The sequence below is a fragment of the Cryptotermes secundus genome, unplaced genomic scaffold (assembly GCF_002891405.2).
Source record: "Cryptotermes secundus unplaced genomic scaffold, Csec_1.0 scaffold446, whole genome shotgun sequence".
NCBI lineage: Eukaryota > Metazoa > Arthropoda > Insecta > Blattodea > Kalotermitidae > Cryptotermes > Cryptotermes secundus.
In genome coordinates this window covers 846,465-874,245 of record NW_019731271.1, presented here as the reverse complement: position 1 = coordinate 874,245, position 27,781 = coordinate 846,465, and the positions used below count along the sequence as shown (strand labels likewise).

Genomic DNA, 27,781 nt, shown 5'->3' with positions numbered 1-27,781 from the left:
TGTTTGTTTATCCTGTCAGATTAGTGACTTGGAATATTGGAGCAAATATCCGCCTATGCTACAGAGGCATCATTGTTACAGGGGGAACGATATGCTTCGTCGGTCTGGATCCGACAGAAGGGTCAAGGGACCGACCGAACCACTGGTGGGATTTAGGTAGAAAAGGAAGAGAGAGGATTTGTGAAGGACGGCCATATTGTCAACCCTCAATCCGGATAACGCGTGCCCCAGAAAACGTATATTTTAAACCCATTCGTTCATGGACGATACATCTCAATAACAGTTGTCCCAGACCTACTTGAATGTATCTCACGATACAGAGCTTTCAGTTATAATAATATTATAAAAGGACAGTATATGAGGAGAGGGGAGGTTTGAGGCATACGTTTCTTACATTATAAAAGTACAAAATATAGAACAATAATAATAGATATTGACAACAACGATGATGAGCTTGATCGTGATTGTGATTGTGATTGTGATGATGATGATGATGATATGTGATACACGTATATTTAGAGTTCCCCGGACAAGAGCTATTGGTTCTTGAGCTAGATAAATCCAGCTCATGCGCTCACACACTACCTCTGTTTCCTTAAGATTTATTTTAATATTACTCTCCAGTCTATCTCCAGATCATCCAAGTATACTCTTTCTTTCAGGTTTTCTGACCTAACATTGTATAAATGATCTGCTCAAGTGTGAGGCCTTGTAACATTTCATAACATGCTAGATTTTTATAGTAAAGGAAAGTCAGTGCTTACCCAATTCCACAAGCTGCCAGCCCTTGTCATCTGTCTGTGACCACTTATTGAGTACATTTGCCTGTATATCTGCAGACTATTTACTCCATCCGCAAGCTGAGGACATGCCTTGTGAGGATGATAAGAAATAGCCATCCATACTGCATGTCAGAATGTTTCAGTATCTCAGAACTGATTCTGAGGCTGTACAGGTCTTTGAGCAAAACTTGTGAAAGCAGAGAAGTTACCTGTGTTCTTGTGAATGTTATCCAGATTTGTTGTGAGTCACCCGAATTCTATGTTGTTGACAGTTTCGCAACAAAGACCGCCATAACTACTATAACAAGTATATCGCTAAGGGCTACCAAAAGCTCATTAACATGAAGGTGTTGAAACAGATTCCATGCTGTGAAGCCTGGAAGCATGGCCTACAGCCTGTCATTATGTCATTATGATGACCCCAGACTGGACTGTGGGACTCCTAGCAACTGTAATTGTTTATGTAATTACTGTCTTTATCTTGTAATTAGAATCATGCCATGTAGAGAATAACATATGCAGTTCTTGTACTTGCTGTAAAATTAGAGGGGAAGAAGGGAAAAAAATACCACAATTATATTTAAATTTATGCAGTATTGACATAATGAGCTTTTTTTGTTGTGTGTATAATAATAAATTACTAATACAAAAATTAGGTCAGAATTACTGGGTTTTTGGACTTTTTGCATTGTCCAGTATTTGAGGGACTAGAAAACACAACATTTTGGAAATTGGATCTGTTTCCACCCTCAGGTGCTGGAGGAAGACACCTACTTAGTTGTGTCCCTCACCTGAGGATGGGAACAGATCCAGTTTCGGAAATGTGTTGTCTAGTCTCTAGAATACTGGAAGATGGAAAAAGTCCAAGAATACAGCAATTCTGAGTGTTATACACCATTGTCAGAACCCTTTAGAATCTACGAAAAATTAGCAGAGTGAGATTAATGAACAATTTGCTCTTTTCTGAACCATTAAAAATATTTGCGATAGTACATGATCTAATTGACAGAACAGTGGAGAGAGTTTTTTTCAAAAATCGGTCCCCTTTCTTTGAGAATTGGGGTTCTTATGGCAGTGACTGTGAAAGGGATTCTGGGGTGTAATATTATGTAGTCTGGTAGAGGTTTACCATCGTTTTGGAGGAATGAGCTACCTCCATCTTCAGGGTCAAAGAGTAAGACTACATTGCCTCCCATCATAGAAGATAGAACTCTTAATTGGCCCCCTTCTATACAAATTATACATCACAAGTAACAGCCTACAACTCCAGTTACTATTAGCACATCTAAACATATGTATTTTCAATATAATAATAATAATAATAATAATAATAATAATACATTATTTTACATTAATAATCACCCCACACTGAACAGTCACAGTTAGGATTGTTTATATTTCTTTGATCTTGTGTTTATGTAATGGCTTTGAATCCCCTTTTCTGAGAGGTGAAGTAACCCATACCAAAACTCATTGTTCTCTTCCTTGTCACGATTTAGTTGGTCATACCATTAAACAATATAAAATGAAGGAAAGGAGAAAGTAGTGATGTTCAACACAAACTCTTTAGTTAGTAGTAACAGATAAAAATAATAATAAATAATAATGGCGTTAGTTGTGTATGGTCTGGCATAAATTAATCTGTGAATCATCAGTTGCCACAGATAACAGATCACAATACAGTAAAATGTGTGTGTTTAATATTTCTCAGTTTAGTCACAACTCCACTCTATTAGCATTCCCCCATATTTAAATTTTTCCTTGGTTTACTGTTAAAATTCGTTGTACTTGAGGGAAACATTAACCATTTAAAGTGCAGAACTCATCTAAAGAATAGATTCTAAAAGGTTCTGATGATGGTGTGCAACATTCAGAATTACTGGCTTTTCAGACTTTGTCCATTGTCCAGTATTGTGAAAAATTGAAAACACACTTCTCAGGTGAGAGGGACAGACTTCTACTGTGATGGGTTCCTTAGAAAGAGTTAACCTCAATCACTGCAAGAACAAATCAGATATTTCATGGTTTTCAACTCCTTTGTAGTCATGTTAGGCCTGGAAGACTTAGGCTTCTCTAACATGGACCTAATCTTCCACCTGAATTGCATGTCCAGAATGTGTGGAAGCTTGGAAACAGTGGATTCCACAGCACATGACATATCCAGGTTGGAGTGTGGATTCATCATCAGAAATTTGAAACCTTCATAAGGGCTGCTTCCTCAGAGTCCACGAGAATATATTTGGAAACATTAAGGATAAATTTCTTAGAAGTCGAAATGGGGGGTAGACAAGACTCTGTTGATTATTGAGAAGGGAGAACTTATGAATATAAATTGCTTTCTGCTTATTAAAGATGTTTCGAAATGAGCTTTCCACAGCAGTGACNTGGATTCATCATCAGAAATTTGAAACCTTCATAAGGGCTGCTTCCTCAGAGTCCATGAGAATATATTTGGAAACATTAAGGATAAATTTCTTAGAAGTCGAAATGGGGATTAGACAAGACTCTGTTCTCTTGATTATTGAGAAGGGAGAACTTATGAATATAAATTGCTTTTTGCTTATTAAAGATGTTTCGAAATGAGCTTTCCACAGCAGTGACGATATGCCATTGGCTGGAATTATTCACAGATCACTTGAGAAAATTCTCCAGATGTTGGATCTTCTGGAGTTGGGATGCCTTATTGTGCCAATGAAAGTGCATCCTATCCCTGAAAAGTGCCTGACTGGCACGGACAATTTTGGAACAGTTTTGACTAGTGATGGGGGTCTTTACAGAGAAGCCTTTGAGGATGATACTCTGAGATTTGCATCTCATGAGGAGTGTTATGTGATTGAGGGGTTTTTTTCCCTTGGCACTACAGCCCAAGTGGGCCTAGGCCTACCTCCATGAACGGAGGTTCACTTCGGTTTTTCTAGATCTTACACATTCTGAAGGACTCCTTGGGCGGGTGATCAGCTCATCACAAGGCCTCTACCTATACACAATCACAGAAAAACGCACACACACAAGCTAAACATCCATGCCCTGAGTGGGATTTGAACCCACGATCCCGGTTTCCAAGCGAACGAAGACAGTACATGCCTTAGACCGCTCGACTACCATGACTGGCGATTGAGGGTTTTAGCTAACTGAATTTATTGGCATTCTACTTTTCCTAAAGGAAGGGTATATATTGGGTCCATAATGATTCTACAAGAAGATTCTAAATGGTTCTGACGATGGCGTATAACACTCAGAGTTACTGGGTTTTTGGATTTTGTGCATTGTCCGGTAGGATTTTGGAAATTGAAAGTCACAGTAGGTATAGGAACTACGAGAAATCAGCCTATGTGGCATGCTCAATCAGTCTGATCAGCCAACCCAGTTTGGACATTATCCGTTCTGGATCCATATTATCAGTTACGAGTTTACCATCTCAGAGAAGATCTGTATGATGTGACAGATTCTATTAGGTTTTAATCTTGAATGTTCAGGTTTTACTGTATAGATGGTGCTAGCAGTGAAAGTTGGTAGAGTGGTACCTGTGCTTAACTAATTTAGCACTGTGCCATGAAGGCACATGGGGGAGTGGATGTATAGATCCACATTTTCTTGACCTCGGCTCTAGCTGGAGGTGAGTGGTCAGCTTCACGCTCCAGTTGCTTTACCCCCTGGGAAAGAGCCCCCAGTATCCATTGGATAGGAGGTTGGGTGGGCCCCAGGGCTAGTCTGGATGATGTGGAGGCAAGAAAATTCTTGACCCTACTTTGACTTGAACTCCGACCCCTCTGTCATCCAGGCCATAGCTAGTCGCTATACCGACTGCTGTCCTGGCTCCATGGTACAATTATATTTTAAATAATTCTTGAAAACTCTGCTGCCCCCCTTAAAGAAGATAGAGAGAGAGTCTGAGGGATCATATGCTATCATACTGTCCTGTAGCATGTCACATCAAATGGAAAGCAGTAGGCACTATATATTTTCCACTTTCTTTATTTAATTGTATGCATTGGTGTTCATGTACTTGGTTTGTTGGGTAGGTTTATAGCATAAATTTTACCCACCCCCCCTTCTATCCTAGTTACACAAATGTGCATGCTTCATCACAGTTTTTATTGCATATTTTCCTGTTCTATCCTTTCGACATAGTCTGGTCTCAGGTATTTAAACAGCTGTAGTGACTCTGACATTGGTTGTCCAGTGATTGAGGTTAGCTCTTTCCAAGGGACCCAAAAGAGTATGGTGTCTTTCCCCCTCACCTTAGGGTGGAAACAGATCCAGTTTCCAACATGTGTTTTGTACTTTTTATAATACCAGAGGAGGGACAATGTCTGAAAATCCTGTAATTCTGAGTCCTCTAACTGATGCTTAAAGTTAGGTCCCTACTGCTAAGGAAATACTGGTTGGTGGTATAATCATAAATGTTTTAATTGTGTTTAAGAAATGCTTGAAGATATTCTGTGAATGACCTACCAAAGTTATACACATTACTGTAGATGGTACACGTAGTTACAGTATTCTGTAAATGCATAAATTAGAATTTCAGTACATGGACAAAGATTAGTGCAGTTCATAATTCTGTCTAATAAGTTTCTTTGTCCATCATCATTATGCTTAAGGAACATTAAAATTGTAAGTGCACAAGATACAAATAATATTTATGTAACTTCTCTCATTTATTACCTGCAACAGTTGCCATGACTTCTGATCACAGTAAAGTATAAAGTGTTCTCAGTTCATCAGTCAGTAGATGTGGCAGTGTTGCAGCCTGAATTTGGAAGATATTTGCAGCTCATTCCATGGTTTTTTGTATAGTAGGCTATTTGGCAGCATTTATCTGTCCATAAAATAGAGAGAATGTCATTGTCTTTTATATTCCCCAGCTGTTGCAGTTATGGAAGTCACTAGAATTACATTGAAAATACAAAGGTATTACAATGATTAAATCAAGGAGGGTGAAATATGTGAGAGATATATAGGATGTATGAGGGAAATGCATATAATATTGTAGTTCCAAATCTTCAGGGGAAGAGACCACTTGGAAGACTTGACATAGGCTGGAGGATATTTTTAAAATAGGTCTTAGAGGAGTAAGTGTGCCATTATGGACCAGATTTGCCTGGCTTAGGATAGGGTACAGTTGCAAGCTTTTTGAACATGATAATGAACCTTAGGGTTTTGTAAAAATAGGATAATTTCTTGACTAGCTGAATGGATTTCAACTTTTATAGAAATCTCCACCCACACCTTGGAGACAGCTGGTCAGACTACAGTTGGAACTGTAGGCCTATATAAATTTATGTGTTCACACGTTTCAGACTGGGTTTAAGATGGAAACGAATGAACGTTGATACTGGATTAGTATCCTCAATGCTCTTTTTTCTCTCCGCCCAAAAATATATCTGCTGGTAATCAAATGCTCAGTTTTAACCATAAGATCAAAACATACAGTATGCTGTTGGATCTGTGACTTCTGACAAGTTATGCATCAGCTGTTTGCCAATATGCATACTGTCACATACTGGCTGAAAAGAGAGCAGGAATTATACAGTTTCAACCAGAGCCCTTAAAATCATGTTCTCTCCATTGTTACAGAGAAGACAGTGAGATTCTTGGTTCACACTTGCTGATTCATGGAGTGAGAAAAGAAGACTTCGGACAGTATACATGTCAGATTAGTAACACTTGGTTTCAGTCTGTTGACACGTCTGTGTGGCTCAGAGAGATTGGTAAGGAGGGGTTATGAAAACCATAACTGTACAGTAGGTGTAATGTTAAGCTGCTTCTTTAGCACAACTCCTTTTAAATTTAAAATATTAAGTATGATGTAATTATAGTTTATTTCTTGCTTTGTATGTCTGTTCCATAAAATGTGAAGTGATCATTTAAAAATATTTCCCTTCAAATGGTGAGCATTGTAAAGAGGCTGTGAATCATGTGACTTGAATCTTTAATTTTTTAAATATACACGTAATACCCATTCCTTACACAACACATGGTTGTTTACATGAGCAGTATCACAATATACTGTCACTAAAACCTTAAGGATGGAATAACAGTCTTTTACTTTATTTGTTCTTAATTGAAATCTGGTTCATTCATTCATTCATTTTCCATATATCCATACAGGCAAAAAACCTAAGATGTGGAAATAGTCCCTTTGATAATAGATGTAAACATGTAATAAATTACATAAGCCACACAACTAAAATAATACACGCACTAGTCAAGTAACATAGGCAATAGAAAAAACAAAAACAAGAAGCTTATTACAATTGTAATTACTAAACATAATTTAAAAAGTGCATTACTATAAAAACTTAAAATTAATACAATTTTACTCAGATTACCCAAATAATTAAATGCTTTATTTATTTCACTTTCCCATAAATCAAAAAACATTGATACAGGACTCGTCATATACATACATACACATCCTCCACTTTCCATAAACATCTATACAGGGAACAGACCCAGGATGTGGAAATAGTCATCAGACACATACACAAAGTAACACAAACCACACAACCAAGATCACCCACATTAACTGTCTAACACATGCAACAATATGAGGCAAAAAGATAATATCCTGATTAACAGACATAAGTCACTAGTAACCACAATACAACCCCTCACATCTCCCATACTAACCATATTAAAATGTGATGTTAAGCATTCAAATTTATGTACATTTGTAATTAAAATACTCATTTAATGCATAAAAAGAGTTAGCATGTAAAAATCTTTTTAGGGCACATTCAAAGGATTTCTGGTTATTAGATAATTGTTTCAGCTCTTTAGGCAGATGATTGAAGATGATATGTTAGTATCTTAATGTAAGATGCAACACATCTATATCCTTGTCATTGTGACTACACTTAATAACCTGTTACACATTTCTAATGCAATATTGTAATCATCAACCCAGGCACTCAGAATTTTCATCAGTAACACACAGATCTTAGTAACAATCCCATTTTTGGGAAATAACTATGCTTGGTCTCAAACTCATGAATGTAGTAGCAAAATTAACAGTTTCCCAAGGGTTGTCTCACCAAGATGAACATCTTTCTTCTATACCACATTTTTCTGTGATGCGCCATTTTGGAGAAAGAAGTTGGGACTTATTGTTGTCATGATCAATTGTTATCACAGTCTCTCTCAATCCCATTCCTGTCATGATCCCATTGTTCTCACAATCCCAGTGCCTTTCTTTGTTGCAGCATTTGAAAATTTCTAAGAACAGACAACTTTCTTTATGTATGTGTTTTCTTTGTTTTTGATGGGTGAATCGAATATTTCATAATGCTTTTCATCAAATATATATGTTATATAGCATTGTATGTTGTAATAGTTGAGAAAGTTAAGTTACAGAGGATGAAGATGTAAGTGATTGTGGCCTGTTTTATTATTATACTTAGTGGGGAGAGACTGAGTCCAGTTGGTACTGCAGCCACAACTGTCCTTGGCCTGATGTAAGAAACTGTCCTGTCAGTTACCTGGAGGGAGTGAAAAACACCAAGAAAGGTTGCAGTCAGAATAGTCAGTTTCTGAGCCAAGATTCAAACCTAGTGATTCATAAATAAAAGACAGGAGTGCTAACCACTCAACTATGATGTTTGTTTACTTTTAATTTAAAGAATAGAAAAGCCCTTTACATGCCCAGGTGTGAGGGCTAGATGGAAGTAAGAAGTGGCATTCACTCTGCTGCCATCTTTGCTTCCAGATGGCCCTGATTTGTAAGTGGTATTCCAAATGTAGTAAATGTAAAGGCCCTTCTGTGCCATGTGAAAGGTGTGCTTTGATGTAAAGTTCCAGCCATCTTAACCTTGGCATATATAAAGGTGAGTGGTGAGCTTCACTGTCGGGCTGCTATACCCTCAGAGAAATGCTCCCTGGTACATGTTGGATGGCAGTTTGTGTAGGCTCCACATGCAGTCTGGAAGAGATGGTAAAGTGAAAAACGCTCTCCCTGCAAGGAGTTGAATTTTAGTCATTCAGCCTGTAGCCAGTCCTCAGTTTCAAGTATCTAGAGTTCATTTAGAAATGTGTAGATAAGTCATGCATCTTTCCTTCTTCCTAAGAAAATTAATAACTGCTTATTAACCAGTTCCATTATCAGGGTCTTCCCTAATTAATGTTTAATTAATCAATGAACATTTTTGCTAATAGTAGCAGATTGAATGTACAATTACATAATGAATTTTAAGAGAGGTATGCTTGTGATTATAGTGCCGTACCATGATGAGATCCAAGAGAAGTCAGCATACAGGCAGATCTTGCTGGTATTTGCAGTAATCATCCTTTCATCTCTTACATTAGTTGCTCTCTACTTGCGCTTTGGATTGCAGGTTCGAGTTATCTGGAAAGACTCCTTCTGTAAGCAAGAAACTAATGGTGAGTTAATGTTATACACTAGACATGATGAAACTAGCTCGCTGGCCTCATACAGCTCTTTTGAACCATTAATGTAGCTTGCAGAAAAGAAAATGAAGTCAGTCCCATTCTTACAGTGGATTAAGCATAAAGAATCTGGCTGATGGGAAAGCATGTAACTAAACACCCATGCTGTCTAAACCATGCCTGTTTGTGGGTTGTGGGCTTCTTAGCATTGTTATATCTGGCTCAGATGTTGTTCTCTTAAAAATTAAAAGACTAGCGCTTTTGGAACATGTTTCTTGTTTGTATCTGCTTGTAAGATTATAATGTACTTCCTTCCGTGCTTTGCTACTCAAGAATTTCCCAGCATTTTATGGAACCCGAAGGTTCATTACCATGTTCACAAGAGCCCTCCACTGGTCCCTATTCTGAGCCTGATCAATGCAATCCACACCATCCCATCCTCTCTCTCTTAAGATCCATTTTAATATTGACCACCCACCTACACCTTGGTCTTTCCAGTGGTCTCTTTCCTTCTGGCTTTCCCAGCAATATCCTATACACATTCCTCGTCTCACCCATTCATGCTACATGCCCTGACCACCTCATCCTCCTTGACTTGATCATTCTAATTATACTTGGAGAAGAGTACAATTTATGAAGCTCCTCATTATGCAGTTTTCTCCAACCTCCTGTCACTACATCTCTCTGCGGTCCAAATATTCTCCTCCACCCTGTTCTCAAACACCCTCAGTCTACATTCCTCCCTTAATGTCAGAGACCGGGTTTCACACCCATAAAGAACCAGAGGCAAAATTATAGTTTTTATATTCTAATTTTTATGTTTTTGGACAGCAGACGAGAAGACAAAGGTTATGGACTGAATGGTAGCAAGCATTACCCAAGTTCAATCTCCTCTTAGTTAGGTGGGTCCCTTGTTACCACAGCATGGCACATCCTCAAGTTGTGGATGCAGGAGATGCCCTCCAGTTTTGGAGGGAAGCTGTGACTATATTGAATAAGCAGTCGCGGACAGCCGACAAGGGGTGGTCCTCCAGCTTGGGGGTTTCGCATGGGGCTAACAACTGCTCACTATAAAAAATAAGTATTGTCACGTGTTTGGTATGTCACGTGACAAATAACTTCACGTAGCCTTCGGATTCAACGAATATTTATTCTCCTTCTCTTTTACACTTATACACTATTTATACTGTCACAGTCAATCCTTCTGCTGTGGTCACTCCTCAACTTCACTCGGCGAATGCTCGACTTCAGCTGTCTCATTAGTACGTGTCTACCTAGTTCTGCTTCCAACTCTATTATATAGGCGTTATGCAGACCTAATACCAGACACCATTTCTCATTGTTCCATTTCTGCTGTCTCGATAGTCCGCTGTTACCCAACGAACCTTCTGTTGTTCAGAAGTAGGTGTTTCAGAGTAAACAAAAGAGTGTGGGGAAAGGAAGAGAGATAATCAACACACACATGGAGGACATTATTTAGACATATCACTTAGGTGATTAAGCTCAGTGACTTTTTTTTTAATGCTGTATACTGCCCAGTGCAGCAGTGGGCTTACTAAATGAAAGAATTGCTCCTGATTTTTTATGTTTCCTATCACCAGCTTCTGCATGTTTCCCCGTTGTGAACTAATAGTTTTAGGCGTTAAATGTAGCTAAATTAAAAAAAGAATCGCCCTGGAAATAAGCATACAAGTAATATCTATGGCTGTACCCTGTACATGTAGTACCTTTCAGATTTTTCAGATGCATGTCCTTTTTTCTTATCACAAGGTAAAAAGTAAAGTTGCCCCTTTGCTTAATTAGTTAAGCACTATGCCATGAAGACATATTTTGGAATGGAGGTATAGATCCCCCGTTCTTAACTCCAGTACTGGATGGAGATGAGTGGTCAGCTTCATGCCCAGGCCACTTTACCCCTGGTGAAATCGCCCTCAGTCAGTATCCATTGGATAGGAGACTGGGACCCACAGCCGTTCTGGAAGCTGTGGAGAAGAGAAAAATCTTGCCATGCCAGGAATCAGACCCAGGTCATCCATCCTGCAGCCTGTCATTGTACTGACTGAGCTATCTTGACTCCCATGTTGCATGAGGAGACTGTAAATTGTATATGAGTATAGTTTACTATACCTTAATGCTGAAATGTAATATTGTCCAAAATTTACTGATAATTTGTCATGCATTTTTCAGACCTCTAAATTGGTTGCCAATCCTTGTCGCATTGAGATTATTTATTGTTCAATTCTTATACAAAAATAACGTCAAAATTTTAAAATCAATTAGATGTTGTAAAATACAGCTGTTTGTGAAGGTGTAATTTATGTTTCAGTGTAAATTCACCATCTGTATCATTCATTATGAACTTAGTCACTCAGCTGGCCAAGGAATTTCCAGCTTATATAGAACACAAAATTCATTACCTGGTTTACAAGAACCCTCCAATGGACTTTATACTGAGTCAAAATATTTATCCTTCTCCTTTGTTAAATGTTCATTTGCTGGTCCAATAAGTGAGACTGTCTCTCTGTAATGGGCCCATTGAAGTAGGAACCATTCTCCCCCACCTCATGATGGAAACAGAACCAGTGTCCAAATGTAGATTGAAGAAAACTCAAGATGATAGACAAAGCCCCAAATAATAATATAGTTATGAACTAACAAACACCATGAAGCTGAACCATTCTCTAGAAGCCGTCAGTTTCTGAGCAGCTCAAGCATTTCCCAACATTTTATGGAACCCAAAGGTTCAGTACCTTGTTTCCAGGAGCCCACCACTGGTCCCTATCCTGAGCCAGATCAAAGTCTAGTTATGACTGCTGGAAAATATTTCAAATGGAAGTTGTAGCTATTAACCAGATCTGTATATTATGTAATGTACAAATATGTTGAATGGTGAACAATTCCTGAGCAGTGCAATAATTTTATTTTGCTTCATCTACATCAAGAGGTGTTTTGTTGAAATCCCTGTAGTCATTTCTAAGACATGAACATGTAAATGGTTTAACAGACAGACAGAAAATATATTATATGTAAGCATGCTGTTGCATTCTACTCTTCTATATGTATAATATAAATACTGCTGATTTAAATTTTAAAACATTCTAAATTTTAAATTTAAATTGACGAGCGTATATTAACAGAGATTTTAAACATAACTGACAAAATCAGCAAGGGGATTCTGGTATATTGTGATCTATTGAAACACAGCAATGACAATTGAGAAAGCTGGTGTTTTTAAATTTTAAATTATATGCAGTGTGACAGCTACTTAAGTGAAATACACCTGATGATGGCCAATTACGGCCGAAACGTAGCGTTAAAGAAGAAAGACAAAGAACTACAATAAATTGTTGCATTTACAACGGTATTTATATTATACATATAGACAGAAAATACCTCACCACCAAGTGTTTAATTTATGCAAATTGTGCAAAGGATACATAAAAAGCATCCCTTTACAAGGCCTGAAAGTATATATAATAATTTATAATATCTGTTTCAGATGGAAAGGACTATGATGTCCTCATATGTTATGATGACAAGGACTCAGACTTTGTGCTGGGTGTTTTAGTGCCAACTCTTGAGACACGTTATGATTATCGCTGCATCACACATAGTCTTGGATCTGTTGGTGGAAACTTTGGGTCAACATGTAAGTCAACTTAATACTTCATATTAAGAAGAGGAAGAATAAATGTATACAAAGTGGAGCAGTTCATGGCATAGGCAGTTCTATTATGTGAAAGATGTGTACAGATCTTCCAAAACTTACTTTTGACATTTTTCATTAATGTTTTGAAACCACTGAATAATTCAGTTGTCATTCGTTTACAGTTCAGTACTTTATAATGCATTACTGCTATTTTGACAAGCAAGTAAGAGGTTGTGTAGTTAAGCCACAGAAACTCTAATCATGAGATAATTTGATATATCAATATTACCTCTGTGTCAGTCTTAAAGCATCACAATTTTCATGAGGAACTATAGAAGGTTTAGTGACAGTAACCTTGGTAATATCCAACAGGGCCAACTGTGCTTAATGGACCTGCCCAGCGTAGCCGTCGTCTCTTGGCTGTATTGTCTCCTTCACTGCTACATGATAGTTGGACAAATATTGCTCTCTACCAGGCTCTTCATACCTTATTAACCATCCATTCCAGGATTATTTGTGTAACACTGCAGGTATATATGTCAGACATCACTGTGTGTATCAGAGTTGATGTTGTCACCAACATAAAATGACAAATATTTTTCTCTTTAAGAGTTCACATCTTCCCATTTCTTTCCTTTATTTGTTTATTTAATTTTTGGTTATATTGAAAATACTGTGTAATACTATATATAAATTTATATTGCTAAGGAGCACATCATCAGCTCCATGCCTGATGAGGAATGGTGTAGAATTCTGATGACATGAAATTCTGATTAGTCTGTGTTCCAAATGCTCCAAAAAAAAAAAAAAAACCAGTTGTACTGTTACAGAAGTTTTCTACTCTAATAGACTGATTTGTTTGTGGGGGTGGGGTCAGGGGGAGCAAGAAAAATATCCTGAGAAATGCAAAGAGAAACATAACAATTGTGCTTAACTGTAACCTTGAACCATGAAGATGCAGTCAGTTGAATTACACTTAATGTCAGGTAATTTTTCAGGTCAGGAGAAGCCCAGTGTAGCATGCATTTTAATGTATTTAGTGGTCATGAAATCAGCCAGCTTTTAGTGCAGGTTGTCATATAATTAACACAATTCCTTTTTAACAGAATTTAAATTTCTGTGGAAAATTACTTTTGCCATAAATCATCAGGTAGGGGTTTAATTAATTATACCATTGTTCAAATGATCAGTCTGACTCAGGATGCAGTAAATTATCAAACTACCCCAGAACTTGGACTTCCTGATCTTTCTCAGTGATCTTATTCCAGTGGTAATTCTTATATGATTGCAGTGCACTGTCCATTTACAGAACACAAGGGTTAAGAAGATATTTGAAGGAAATGGAGCTGAATTAACTGATGCATAATAGGATACTCCACAATTCATGCTTTTTTCTTATTATATAATAATAAACAATTTCAGTAATGGAGAATGAAATGGGTTGATTGTTTCGAACACAAAGGAGAAACCTGCAAAAATCTTATAGGCAATCCAAGAACTGATCACAAATGCCTGTGCCAGGATTTGTCTGTAAGGTGGAGGGAGGGAAGTTGAAGAGGGTTGGGTTGTCCATAGCAGTGAGTGAAGGGATGACAAATGTCCTTGTCTCAATTTTTTTTTACCATTTTTCTGAAAACAATGTTACACAAAATCCTATGGGAAAAATTTAGTTATTTAAACTAGTTAGCAGACTGTAATCATTCTTAACTGATCCAACAAGGATCATAATGAGGTTATTGTTTTTGGATTGGACTGCTGTGACTCACTGGGCTGGATTGTACATGTGTAGGCTGGCTCACAATTGACCCCTTACAAAAGCACATTTTGGATGAGTTCATTTTCAAGTACCGAAATGTGTTTCTGAACATCTTCCATGAGCTGCTGGTTATGCTTTACATGTTGGAGGACCACACTGAAATAGACGTTGGAGGAAAAGGAGACAGTGATATGAACAGGGATGAGCTGATTTGGAATAGGAAACAGTAGTTACTGAAATGAACAAAAAAAAAATAGTGATTATTGTAATTATCTGCAGAAACATTCATTGTTCCATAATTTCAGTCTTTTGTTAAGAAAGATGAAATAGTATCCTATGATTTATTCTTATTAAATAGGAAATGTTAATAATTAAATTGTTATGAATTTAGAGTTATGTAATTAATGTGTTGATTTTCTGCAGCCCCTGCCAAAATGTGATTCAGCAAAGACTGCACAAGGTGAGAACCTTCTTCCTCTGCTGCATGCTGTTTCCTTGGTGGAGTGGAGGCCTGATGGATATTGTATCGGAATGGGAGATAGAAGTCGAGCACACAAGAGGTTCTGGGCCTCATTACGCCTTCATCTGCCCCCATACAGGCATAGTAGGCAGGCACTTAGTCCCAAGCAGGTCAGTTTTTCAGTTGTTATTGCTGCTTTCCATATTTCATAACAAAAGGCAGGCTTATGGTATCAGCTCATTCGTGTATCTTCCTGTCACACAGTAACTTTGCAATTTTTTTATATATCTCCCTGAAACTTGATGTGAACGTGCCACTAGAACCCATCTCATCATTGTCCTACCCAAATTTCTGTCAGTAATTTCAACTTGGTGACCATGCAAACATCCGAGTTGAGCGAGATACTTTTGCCATTCAGCCATTTTCCTAAGTAACTAACTCCCTGGATCTGAGTCCTTGGAAAGCTGTGAGTTGTCATACCAGATTTAAAGACGTGTAATTCTTTATGGCCCAATTTTAGTGATAGTATTTAATTAAAATTGTGTCCATTTTTCTAAAAATTTAATTCTATCTGAAATTATCAACGATAGAACTAGAGAATTAAATATGTTAAAGTAACAAAACATAAATCACCCCATTGCAAAAATTTCGTTTCTGTAGTATGTTTTATGCAAGAGACCTGGTTACAAACTTGCTATAAGATTAAGAATTCAAAATAGCAGGTAAAAGAAATGGCAAAACTATCCCTGTAACAGGCTATGGAGACCCATAGGGTTGTGAGATGTTGAAGCTCCCACATTTTCTAGATAGTCAGCTCACAGATGGTGGTGAGGTCATCAAGCCCTATGTGCTGGCCACCCTTTAACCCCCCTGGAAGATTCCTGGTACTAATTTCTGTTGAGTTGACCCCAGGGCCATAGTGAGGCTGAAAGGATTAGGTCAATTGAAAAAAATCCAGTGAATTCATCAGGAATCTAACCCGTGACCTTCCGGCTTGTAGCAGAGTCCCTTAACCAAATATACTAAAACATGCCCCTTCACAATAGCAGGTGTCACCAATGTAGTGGCTTGACAGATTTAGTTTAATGCAGTAATCACTAAAGCAGGAGATAGTACTTAGGCTGATGTAACATTTCTCACACTTAACCTTTGTTGTGCATGTGAAAGAGGCAGTGCTGCAGTTTCTTTTATCTAGGTGGTCATTTCTTATTGCTGCTGGATTCTACAAAGTTTATGTTTGTTGTAGCATCACAGCATATTGATTAGGTGTTTGTCATTCTTTAGCTTGGTTACAGAATACACGTTCTATAGAAGTCCTGAGCAGTTTCAGATTTCATAACATTTTCATGCTTGTGACAGAAATTTTGATTTTACGGTGGATGTTCGATCACTCGTATTTATGGATTATATGGGAATGTTGTCTGTAGCTCATAATCTAAAGCAGGGGTCTCCAAACTTTTTGAACCACGGGCCACATTAGGTAATTCAGCACTTTCAACAGACCGGATAAAATGAGAAATTAATAACTCTAGGTATATGAGTTTTATTGAGAGCACAGAATTTCATAAACTAAATACAAAGTATATGAGAATAAATTTTCATATATTAATGACAACAGACAGTAGCAGCAAATGATCATATTTTCATCACAAATTATAATAAAACAATTAACGTGAATGATGGAACTCTTTTTGCATTCTTAAAATCTGATTAAATTGAGGTTCAAATTTTGAAACGCTAATCGCAAGCAGCGACTTTAAATGTTCATCGGATAAATTTACCCTGTATTTTGACTTATGTACTTCATCTGGGAAAAAGTTTGTTCGCACAGATATGTCGTCCCAAAAATGGAGATAAATTTACAAGCAAATTTCTTTAAATTTGGAAATTGCTCAGAGTTCAGAAATTTATAAAATTCGATCAAATTTCCTTCCTTGTATTTGTCTTTAATATGATAATTTTCCTGAAGTTCAATAATTTCCATTTGAATTTGACTTTGGACATCTGCAGCATCACAGTCAAATGGATTTTGAAACAATCTAATTTCCTAAGCACTGGAATCCAAATCAGCTAATCGCTTCCAAAATTGTTCTTTCAAATCTGAAATGACTAAATTTTCAAACGAGGAAGGAAATTCTGCTTCACCCTTTTTATGCAACTCTGCACAGTATAGCATATGAACAAAGTTACAATTTTTCACTTGGCTTTCCAGCAGTATCAACTTCACTCTGAATGCTTTGACAAGTGCAAATAAATCAGACTAAGTTATTTTCGTCCTACAACTTTAAATTCAAATGGTTCATATGGTTCACCAGATCAGCAAAGCATGCTAATTTCCAAAGCCACTCGGTATCTGATAAAAGTGTTTCGTGATGGTCTTTCTCGGTAAGAAATATATCAATTTCATTCCTGAGCTGAAAGAAGCATGGAAGAACCTTTCCACAGCTAAGCCATCGAACTGCAATATAATATGTCAGGTCAATAAGCTCAGAATCACATTTACCAGTACTCACTGGAAAATCAGTTCAATTGGCGCATTTCTGCACAATTCTTTCGCAGGCTGGATAAAATCACATCGCGGGCCGCAGTTTGTAGACCCTTGATCTAAAGCATGGACATGTAAGGTGATTTCTGAATGAATGCTGGAATGGATCTGGTAGGAACTTGTTATGGGCTGATTTTAGGTATTATCGCACTATTTTCCTGGAGGGACTGAGGAGAAAACTGAAGACTACCATAGTCAGAATAGTAACTATCAAATTGAGATTCAAACAGATTCATTCATTCATTCATTCATTCATTCTTTCATTCATTCATTTCATTTCCATAAATCCATACAGAAACAAGTTCCATGAGATGTGGAAATAGTCAAGTTTGAATCTTAACATAGATACAATAAAAACATAGAAAAACAAGTTATAGAAATAAATTCAAGAATACATAAATTAATATAATTACATTTCAAAATAACAATTAGTATATAGTAAGCAATCATATTTCTGCCAAGGCCCTTTATATATATTGTTATGTTAATTGTAATAATAAGTGAACAATTAATAATTACTTTAGCAAAATAAAATCATCTATTAAAAAATTCAGCAAGTGTGTAGAAGGAATTATTACTCAAAAAGTCCTTCAGTTTGACTTTAAATTGATTAGGTATGGAAGCAATTTCTTTAAGATTATAAGGGAGTGCATTAAAGACCTTCACCGCCATGTGCGACACGCCCCTACCATATACAGCCAGATTCACCTGGTTCATATGTAGATCCATGACCTCCTGAATGCAAGTCAGAAATGTTACAGCTTGTGTCAGCTTGGTCTGTAGGGCACAACAGTAATTTTTGTCCTTTGGTAGATGTCTGCTATGTGTCCTGTTGAGATTAAAGTCAATCACCTCTTGAATACAAGCTGGACAAGTTATGTTTGAGCCTCATTTCTTTGTGTGTTGCCTAATAATCAGGATATAAATGTCCCTTTGTTTCCAAACTGGCCATCATGTCACGCTTAGTCCAGAAGTGAGCCAGACACTCCTTTCATCCATGAAATGTTTTGCTTCTCCACACTTCTGTGGAACCTATCACTTTTCTACCTTTGCTCATTTCTACCCTGAAGATGACAGCATTGTGTTACAAAAGAGCAGAAATATACACACAAAGTTTATGTGAAACTTTTTTTACATTAAAAATTACAAATCTGTTGACGATGTGATTTTGAGATAATATCTGGCAAATTTTGGAGATTTGTGCTAGTGGAAATTGTGCACAGAAATGGACCACTAAATAATACAATCTTATAATTATGTAATACATATTTCATGCCGGCCTCACTTTACAAATTGAAGAATGTGAGAGACATTAAGCACTTTAAATTCGTCCCAGAATTCATTATTACCATTAGGAACACATTCATCTAAATACAGGAAGAGTAATCACATAAGGAAGCACCCCCAGATGGTTGATAAGTAATATTAGAATTGGTTTCTTTTATTAGGAGCTGAACCAGATGTCATTGGCAACTACTGGCAGTGGAGTCAATGCATGTACTGCCATTGGAACCAGCAAACGAGGAACACTGCTTACAAATTCACAAGAGAGCTTGGAAGTTCTTGTTTGAAAGATCATCATTTCACGGAGGTGATTGGGCCAGTATATCTTTTCTTCCTTTTTGTTAATTCTTTGGCAACAAGCCATAAAAAACGAGTTATTTTTAAAGAGAGACTTTCACAATTTGTAATAAAATACATTTCAGACTGTGTCAAATATATAAATGTTTTAGCTCCTGTGTTATTCAAAGAACAACTTCAGTGTGGGGAAATTTAATATTTAAGACCTTGAACTTTACATATACTGGAGGCATACCTGTAGATCCCGCATTCTCAAATTAACGTAATTGATGCTTTTTATTTCATTTTCTTGATTTGAAATTCTGAATTGACAGTGAAATTTCTACTTATATTTTTACAATTTTTAAAGGGCATATATTTTAATTATAATTAAAGGACAGCAGTTACATTCATTGATCTTTGCAGTATGCACATACTATTCTAGCTGCGCCCTAGACATCCATTCCACTTGTAAGTAAATAAGAATGCTGCAGGACTTGTAAATTTGAATATTTTGTTACTTCTTGAAGGAACTATAGTTGCATGTAAACCCTTACAGATTTGCAAGAGTGTATTTCACTATTTCATATTGGCCCTAAAACTGTATAAAACGTAAGGACATTTCATTTTTATGTTGTGATACAGTTAAGATGCCCAACCATCTAATGTGCAAAATGAGAATTTTCATAAAAAGTATGGAAAAAGAAATAGATGGTGGCACATTGAAAAGAGACAAACACATAATTCCCAAAGTATGTTAACCACATTCATCTTCAGGCAGGACTACTAAAATAATTTATGTGCAATTATATACTTCTTTTTCACCATAATGTGACATAATTTGAAAATTATTTTCAGTAATACTTCTTTAATGTAACTATGAATATTTTTCTGTCTCAGTTGGCTCTTCTTTATGACTGATGTACAGTTCAGTAAGTTTAATATTACTTCAGTTCTGTTTGAATGCTGAAGTTAATGAACATTTCGAAATGCTAGCTGTAAACACTTGCATGTAAACAGTGAGACACATGTGTTGAGTCCTTGAGGATGAGCCTTTTTTTTTTTCCTCAACCAAAGAGAGTATTACAGCTATGTCGTGTAGCAATGGCTTTATAATTCCTGAAGTTTCAGTGTTGTAACATTTGCTACTTATCTTATGATAAAATTTTATCAATAATGTATATTGAAGTTTCACCTATAGCACAGAAATTTCACTGAAGCTCGAAGTGGGAGAATTCTGTCCTCAGTCTACAGCATTCATTCAGTCACAGAAGTAGAAGACAGATAAGAACTAGTATTGTTCTTAACAACGTTTTTGCTTAGATTGACATTGTCAGCATTATAGTGTAAATATATAGATTAATTTCATGTCTACTGAAAGAATAAAAATGACATGTTATCATTCTGTCACATTACTTTAAACTGAAGATAAATTACTTTTTTATAAAATATCGTTATATTCCATCACAAAATTGGGCTGTTACATATATTTAGCCTCTAAGGTTATGTTATATAGTAGTTTTCTGATATGTTGCATATTCACCTGTTATGAAATTGAAGGTCCCAGTTTCAGACATTTAATGTGCTGCACTGAACAGAATCACACTTTTCTTTATCATTTGTACATGACATTTTCAGTCATTGATATGAGACTAGAAAATGATATAATGTTTCAAAGAATGATAGCTTTAAAAAAATCCCTTACATAGTGCCAATAAACAAAATTGAACATCATGACTACCACTAGTTTGTGAACTATCATCAGGTTACTTATCTGAAGTGTCTGAAAATACAATGGCAGAAAATATTGCAACAGTTCTTTCTTTGTTCAGCCTTGCACTGTGCCCATTCTGTGGCACCTTGCTCATGTATGGTGGAGCAAGAATTGTTGTAAATGTAAGCATTTGTTGTGAAGAAGGTCAGAGTTCCTGGCTACAGATCCAGAGGTCCCGGGTTCGATTCCCAGCGCTAAAAGATTTTCTGAGAAGCAATGGGTCTGGAACGGGGTCCACTCAGCCTCATGAGGATAATTGAGGAGCTATTTCAAGGAAATAGCGACTCCAGTCTAGAAAACCGAGATTAACGGCCATGAGGACCAGTTGTGCTGACCATGTGACACCCTCTATCTGAAAAGCTGCTAGACAATATTCCCACATTAAATTGAGGCTGACGTTAATAGTGTACAGTGCTGTAGACAGACCACACAGGTTCCTAAACTGTGCAGACATGAAAAGGTTTCTTTCTGAACCCTGTGCTGTGCAGGGTGACTACTGTGACCTCTATGTAATGTGTTATAGATGTCCAAGATATCTCCTTTATACTGACTGTGCAAAATGTGTATGACAAAACAACTGAAACATTTTAAGCATTTTGTCTCTCACAGCACAGTGAAACATATGTTAAACTGTTTTAACCACACGGGACAGAAGTAAGAGGATTTAACTGGTCTGTTGAGCCCAGGCATAATGGAGAAACTGTTGGATATTTAGAAAGTTAAATTTGTAGGTTCAAGCTCAGAGAGGACCTATGTTCAGTTAACTTAAATATTCTAAAAGTGTTAATGTCAACAATAAAGCCTGTAACACTTTTAATATTACATATTTAAATACTGAAATATATTGTAGTTTTATAAGCATGTCTTTCTATCTTCCATGGAGCAAGCAGGGTTTAAAACTCCTGGTCATTTTATGACAGGAGACAACATACATCACTTTTTCAGGAGGAAATAATTGTATGTGATACATAACTGTGTTTGTGAACAGTGTCTCAACTTATGCTGGTCCATACATTTTTTTCCAAGGGTATTAAATACAGAACAGTAGTCGGTATAGTGACTGGCTACGGGCTGGACCACCAAGGGTTTGAAGTTCGAGTCCTAGTAGGGTCAAGAGTTTTGTCTTCTCTACATTGTCCAGACCAGCTCTGGGGCCCAACCACCTTCCTATGCAGTGGGTACTGGGGGCTCCTACTGGGGTGTGAAACTGACCACTCACCTCCAATTAGTACCGAGGTCATTCGTACACCTTCATGGTGTAGTGCTTAATTAGCTAAGCACAGAGACAACATTACCTTTTACCTTCAGAGGAAGGAGTAAATATTTCACATAGAATGAAAATAGTGTAAAGAGAACTGGACTAGTAAGTACTAATTTATAGAGAGAACAGAGAATTTGTTTTATTCTGTAGTGATATTTTTTTTATTACATATTTTAAGTGATTTCTCAGTGATGTGTTGCCAGTAGTTTGCCAGCCATAATACATTTAGTAATTTGTACAATTACAGTCTATTCTGGCAATAAGAAATGTGAACCATAGTAGAGTGAATGATGAATGATGTGGAAAAATATTGTCATTTTAATGACTGTAGATGGGTTTGAATTGGTAATCAGATTTACTGCCCTTGTAACTGTAAGTAAGGATGATGCTCTCTGTTCTGCACACTTCACAAATCATTATGGGACACACTATGTCGAGCTATTTCACTTCACTTCACTTCACTTCACTTCACTTCACTGAACTGAACTGAACTGAACCGAAATGCAGCAGTCCTCTGACTGACAGACTGACTGACTCCTTCAAATCAGAGTCTAAGTCAAAATTATTGTCAAGTGTTTGGGGTTCCGTGATGAATAATAACGGGTTATGGATTGAATGATTGGATGACACTTCTTCTACAGTCACTGGAATCAAATCAATTATAGTACTATCGCTAACCTACCATCTTCACAAATCACTAGGATGTACTCCATTCTCGTTCTCGTCCTCTGTTGTACACCCTCTGTAACTCCGGGAAGGACCGAATAGAAGTCGCAACCTCCAACAATTGCTCTTTTATTGTGTGCTTATTCATTGCTGTGGAAACATGTTTAGCAACCCATTACCCAGCAACAGATGTCCTATTGTTGACAGCATACCTTTGGGAATGTGTTTACTGGGCTACTGCCTACCAATGGTCATATGCATCACATGTTATGACTGATGGTCAGTCGTTCAGTCTGTCTTGGTGTCAAGCTGCATCCAGGGCTCAAGACCAGATTTTTGTTAGACAGTTACAAGTTTGTTCATGTGGGGCACACTCTTTGATGAGAGGATGGGTCTTTTGTTTACACTTGCTACTGGTCCTCGCCAGCACAGCCACATTTACCATGGTCAAAATCAGTAGTACATGTCATGTATATTTACAACTTACATGTCGGTATTCTACGTAGTCAGTTGGCAGCAGTCAGGTTCCTTGTGGACACCTACTATTTACAGTTAACTCTAATATGTACTATATGTATGTACAATATATACAAGGCTTGGCATAGCATATCATGCTCTAAGTCATGTAGCTCATATTACAGCAGCTACCTAGTCACATGAACGGTCATACACTTGAATGCTGCCAAGCTCAAGCTTCTTAAATTTTCTGTGTCAGGCTTCACATTTTCTGATTTCAAGAACATTTGCATTTTCATTATTTTATAACTTCTGGTTGTTGCCTGTACAATTTGGTATGTAATCATATATACATGGCACTTGGAAAGCCATATGCAACTCGTGGACCAGTGTGCACTTTGAAAATTTACCAGAGGTGTGGAGAACTTTGTTTTGCAAGTGCTGCTATTTTGAAAGGTGGGTGTCTGCAGGAAATCCCCAGGGAGAGCAAGCATAAGTCAGTACTGATCTAATTAGTGCTTTGTAGAGGGTTAGTTTAATGTCAGTGGTTAATCACTCACTTTTTCACAGGGAATAGACTCTAGTAAATGTTCTGAAGGCCTTGGATTTGATCATATCTATATGCATGTATTCCTCTTGGCAACAGTTGCACTGAGGTTCACAGATTCACAGAGTGGATGTTCCGTCCATTCATATGAGATGAACCTCAGGTGGTGTAAGTCTGTGAAAGAAGTAGATGGCCTGACTTTTATTTTTATTGATCTTAATGTCACAGCACTTCTGCAACGTCTCAGTTGAATTCAGACTGTGCTGCAGCTGTCTGAGAACGTAGCCCTCTTTGTGATCCATGGCATACGTACAAGTGTCATTGGCAAAGAAGGCCAGATAAACAACTGGTGTTTGGGAGGTATCATTTGTGTACATACTGTACAATGTTGGGGACAGAATGGAACCTTGAGATGGCTCTGTTTGCATTTCCCTTGGCTTAGACAATTTGCCTTATACCAAAACTCTCAATTTTCTTTGTGAGAGAAATGAGCTAATAAGCTTGATCAGGCTGGCTGAAAATTCCAATTTAGATAGTTTATATAGCAAACCAGGGTGCCATGTAGTGTCAAAGGCTTTGTCAGTATCTAATAATACTGCAGCAATAGATATCTAATTGTTGAAATTAAGTGTCACGTGATCTGTAAGACTCAGACATTGCAATGTCTTGCTGTGACGTGAATGGGAACCAAACTGGAGTGGAAGCCTCTTCAAAGTACCTTAGTATTTTTGGTATAATTTTCTCAAATAGTTTGCTTGTTGTGGACAAGAGGCTAATCGGGCATAGATGTGGGAGGAATTTAAGATTCCTTACCAGGTTTCAGTAAGGTTAGCACCTCTGCTTCCTTCCAAGTCATCAGAAAATGTGAAAGCCGAATGCGATGATTAATCAAATGCGTGAGGTGTACCAGTGGTCTCCTTGGAAGGTGTCTGAAAAATTAATTTGGAATGCTATCAATCCCGCAGGTCTTTTTCAGTTTCAGATAATTTATTAATTACTGTATATCACATGGTCTGAGTCTTTCGGGTGGGGGGGGGGGTATTGTCTACAGCTTCGAGCATACCTTGAACTCTAGCCTCAACTCGCCATTCATGGTTGTTGTCACACAGGTCATGGGGTATGGACTGATTTTCCAGTTAGCTATCATGTTGGCTTTGTCTGACAGATGATACTTAAGGCCTGAAGGACCACAAATAGCAGTTGGTTCCTTTTGTCTGTCCCTCTTCATGAGGGATTTCGCAGTAGATCATATTTCTTAAGGTGTGACCTCACAGTTTCCTGTTTTCATATCCCACCATTCAAGTGCCTTTCTGTAAGTAACTTTTCTAATGGTTTTCCTGACCCAAATGACTGCTGTTTTGCATGCTACATCCCAGGTTTCTTGTCACAGTTTTCATAATCTCTGCTTGTGTTTTAACCAATGATGTAATCCAGGAAGATCATGGTTATTTATGTCTGAAAGCATAACTTTACTTGTTGACAGCCTATGAGATCTGACAATAAAGTTGGCGAACTCGCCACTGTGTGTGTGCTGTGGCAGCAGTGGACAGAAACCCCAGTATGGTTTGATGACGTTGACATATCAGCGTTTCACAGCTGTGTTGTAGTTGGCCTATTGCAGTCTCTTTTTGAGTGGCATCTATTATTGTCTTGAGTATGTTTTGGTTTGCCAGTGCAAGAATGTCAGAGCTTGAATTAGAGCAACGAGAGAGGGAGCTTTTTAGCTAGTAAACAAATAACTGTGCAGGAACATCCTCCCTCTTCACGGATCTAACCTCCAATAACTTTTTTTTTCTGTTCCCGAAGATAAATGAAATATTTAAAGGAAGGCATTTTGATGCCATCAGCAGCCATCACCATTCCCTCGCATTATGCAGGTACCACCTGACCATTGGTGGCGCCATTGGTCCACAGATGCAGCATATGTGTGCAGGATGTACAGGCCCAAGATGAAATCGTTTGTGACATTGGCAAGGAATTCCAAATTTTCAGTGGGTCCCACCACAGGGTCATTGTCCTGGAAACTTCTTTCAAGATGGGGAGAGTTTTCCAGACACCATTTGCAGCATGTAGTGTTGGTACAGCTGCATTTTGGGCCATATGGCAGTGATGTTGAGCCTATCATCCTGAAATATAAGGAAAACCTCGTGGAAGACCAGAGATACAGGAAATGACACTATGATCGTGTTGGATGGTCTCCTCTAACTTTGACCAGATGAAGTGTATTGCGGCCTCCATCTTCTCTTGACATAAGTCCATTTTGTCTTTCATTTCTATCAGTCAGTTTTCTTTTTCTGCCTTGACTGGTGCATATCATCCATTGTCTGTCTGTGACTTATCCACTGGATACAGCCACCTCTGGTACAAATAGATGAGGAACACTAAGTCATCATGGAAACAGGCTACACGGTGAGCAGTAGGCATAGTGAAGATAAAGGCAAAGAGATCATCAATAAATGTATTGAATGCCTTATACATGAAGACCTTGCAGGGCAAATGAGCCACTGACTTTAGTTTGTAGTTGACAAACAACTGAGGCATCATGAACAGGAACCCAAAGGCATGCACACAATTCACCAAACTGTGAACACTCCACAAGAACCAACTCTTGTGGCTGCATGTGTTGTATCGTTGGATGTGTGTGTAAATGGACATATAAAGGCAAGCAGTGAAATAGTTGACGGATCGATACACCTGAAGAAGGCAGCATACTGCTGAAACATGTAGTTAAGAAGTGGTAAATGGGATTGTATGCACTTGAAGACTGTTAATACATACACATTATGACTATAAGGCTTATTTTGGACTCTATCCATCGTCTCGTGTATATATATATAAGACAAAAAACCACAATGTTTTGGAGACTGGATCTGTCTCCATCCTCACAGGACCAGCGATTGAGCCTAGCTCTTTCTAATGGGCCCAACTGAGTAGGTCTAAGCCACCTGAGGATGGAGTCAGATCCAGTCTCCGAAATGTTGTGGTTTTTGTCTTATATATACCAGACAATGGATAGAGTCAAAAATAAGTCTTATAGTTCTGTACAGCATACAGCATCATCAGAATCCTTTCAAGTCTATATCTGGACATATTAAGAGGTTCTGTTATAGCAGTTGTACCAATACTATTGTTTATAAATCAAATGACAGTAGCCCCTCCCCTTTTCAATACAAACACAGAGAATTGTGTTTTTTTATTGTTGTCTCTAAGATGTCTATGTCAGTAGAGACAAAGTATTAAGTATTAAGCAGTCATGTAATTTTGTAAAACAAGTCAAAGAAGATGTGACTGCATTGTTACTGTTTTATTTATGACTATTCTATTTCCTTTCTTATATAATAGTGATTTATTACCTGACGAATCTTTGTACAGTATAAAAGCAAGGCTTGGGTTTCATTACAGCCATGGTCCCCTGTTCTTCTGGTTGTTTTGTATGACTGGGGTAGTCATAAGGTAATGTTTGTCAAGTTTAATAATACGAGGTTGAGTCTGTAATAACACACAAGTATTATGCAGTAGACTTGAAAATAACACAAATATCAAGGACAGCTCATTGCAGCATCTCTGCACAGCTAGGTAGATGATAAACATTATGCAATTACACTTATTTGTGAATGCTGAGGGAATACCATTTTCGCAATTGAGTACTGAAATATTTATACAGTTCAATTACTAATTAATGCACTTAGCCATTGAATGCATGGCCTGCTGTTTTCTTAGAAATACTGAACTAGGGAAGAAGGTTATGATACAGTGACCACATAAACTAGCAGTTAGTTTTGGGTTTTACTTTTATCATTGGATATAAGTCTCATCTGTATGACATTCTTGTCACCCATTTGAATTTACTGACTACTTTTAAGTTGTTCTGTGCTTAATTAAGCACCGAGACATGAAGACATATTGAGTAGTGGAGGTATAGCCCTACCATTCTTGACCT

The 27,781-nt window shown here is 37.5% G+C and overlaps 2 protein-coding genes across 2 annotated transcripts in view; one reads left to right on the top strand and one right to left on the bottom strand.

Moving 5' to 3' along the window:
- Positions 1–21,125, top strand: part of LOC111866813 (interleukin-1 receptor accessory protein) — a 140,306-nt gene extending 119,181 nt beyond the window's left edge. Inside the window, exons 5-10 of the mRNA XM_023856096.2 lie at positions 6,360–6,493; positions 8,997–9,161; positions 12,667–12,816; positions 13,189–13,346; positions 14,996–15,202; positions 19,026–21,125. Of these exons, the coding sequence (XP_023711864.1) occupies positions 6,360–6,493; positions 8,997–9,161; positions 12,667–12,816; positions 13,189–13,346; positions 14,996–15,202; positions 19,026–19,148 (937 nt within the window). The 3' untranslated portion in view covers positions 19,149–21,125. The remainder of the gene's footprint in view (positions 1–6,359; positions 6,494–8,996; positions 9,162–12,666; positions 12,817–13,188; positions 13,347–14,995; positions 15,203–19,025) is intronic.
- A 4,048-nt stretch (positions 21,126–25,173) lies between these two features.
- Positions 25,174–27,781, bottom strand: LOC117282510. The gene is made up of 2 exons (XM_033752422.1): positions 27,195–27,781; positions 25,174–25,967 (listed from the first exon to the last, which is right to left on the bottom strand). The coding sequence occupies exons 1-2, from the start codon at positions 27,245–27,247 to the stop codon at positions 25,685–25,687; spliced, it is 336 nt and encodes a 111-aa protein (XP_033608313.1). The 5' UTR covers positions 27,248–27,781; the 3' UTR covers positions 25,174–25,684.

Excerpts from the sequence above, each read along its gene's own strand:
- LOC117282510 (XM_033752422.1), bottom strand. The coding sequence starts at position 27,247 with ATGGCTGTAATGAAACCCAAGCCTTGCTTTTATACTGTACAAAGATTC. Across the intron at positions 25,968-27,194 it reads ACTGTACAAAGATTCGTCAG|GATGATAGGCTCAACATCAC; the intron begins GTAATAAATCAC and ends CTTATATTTCAG.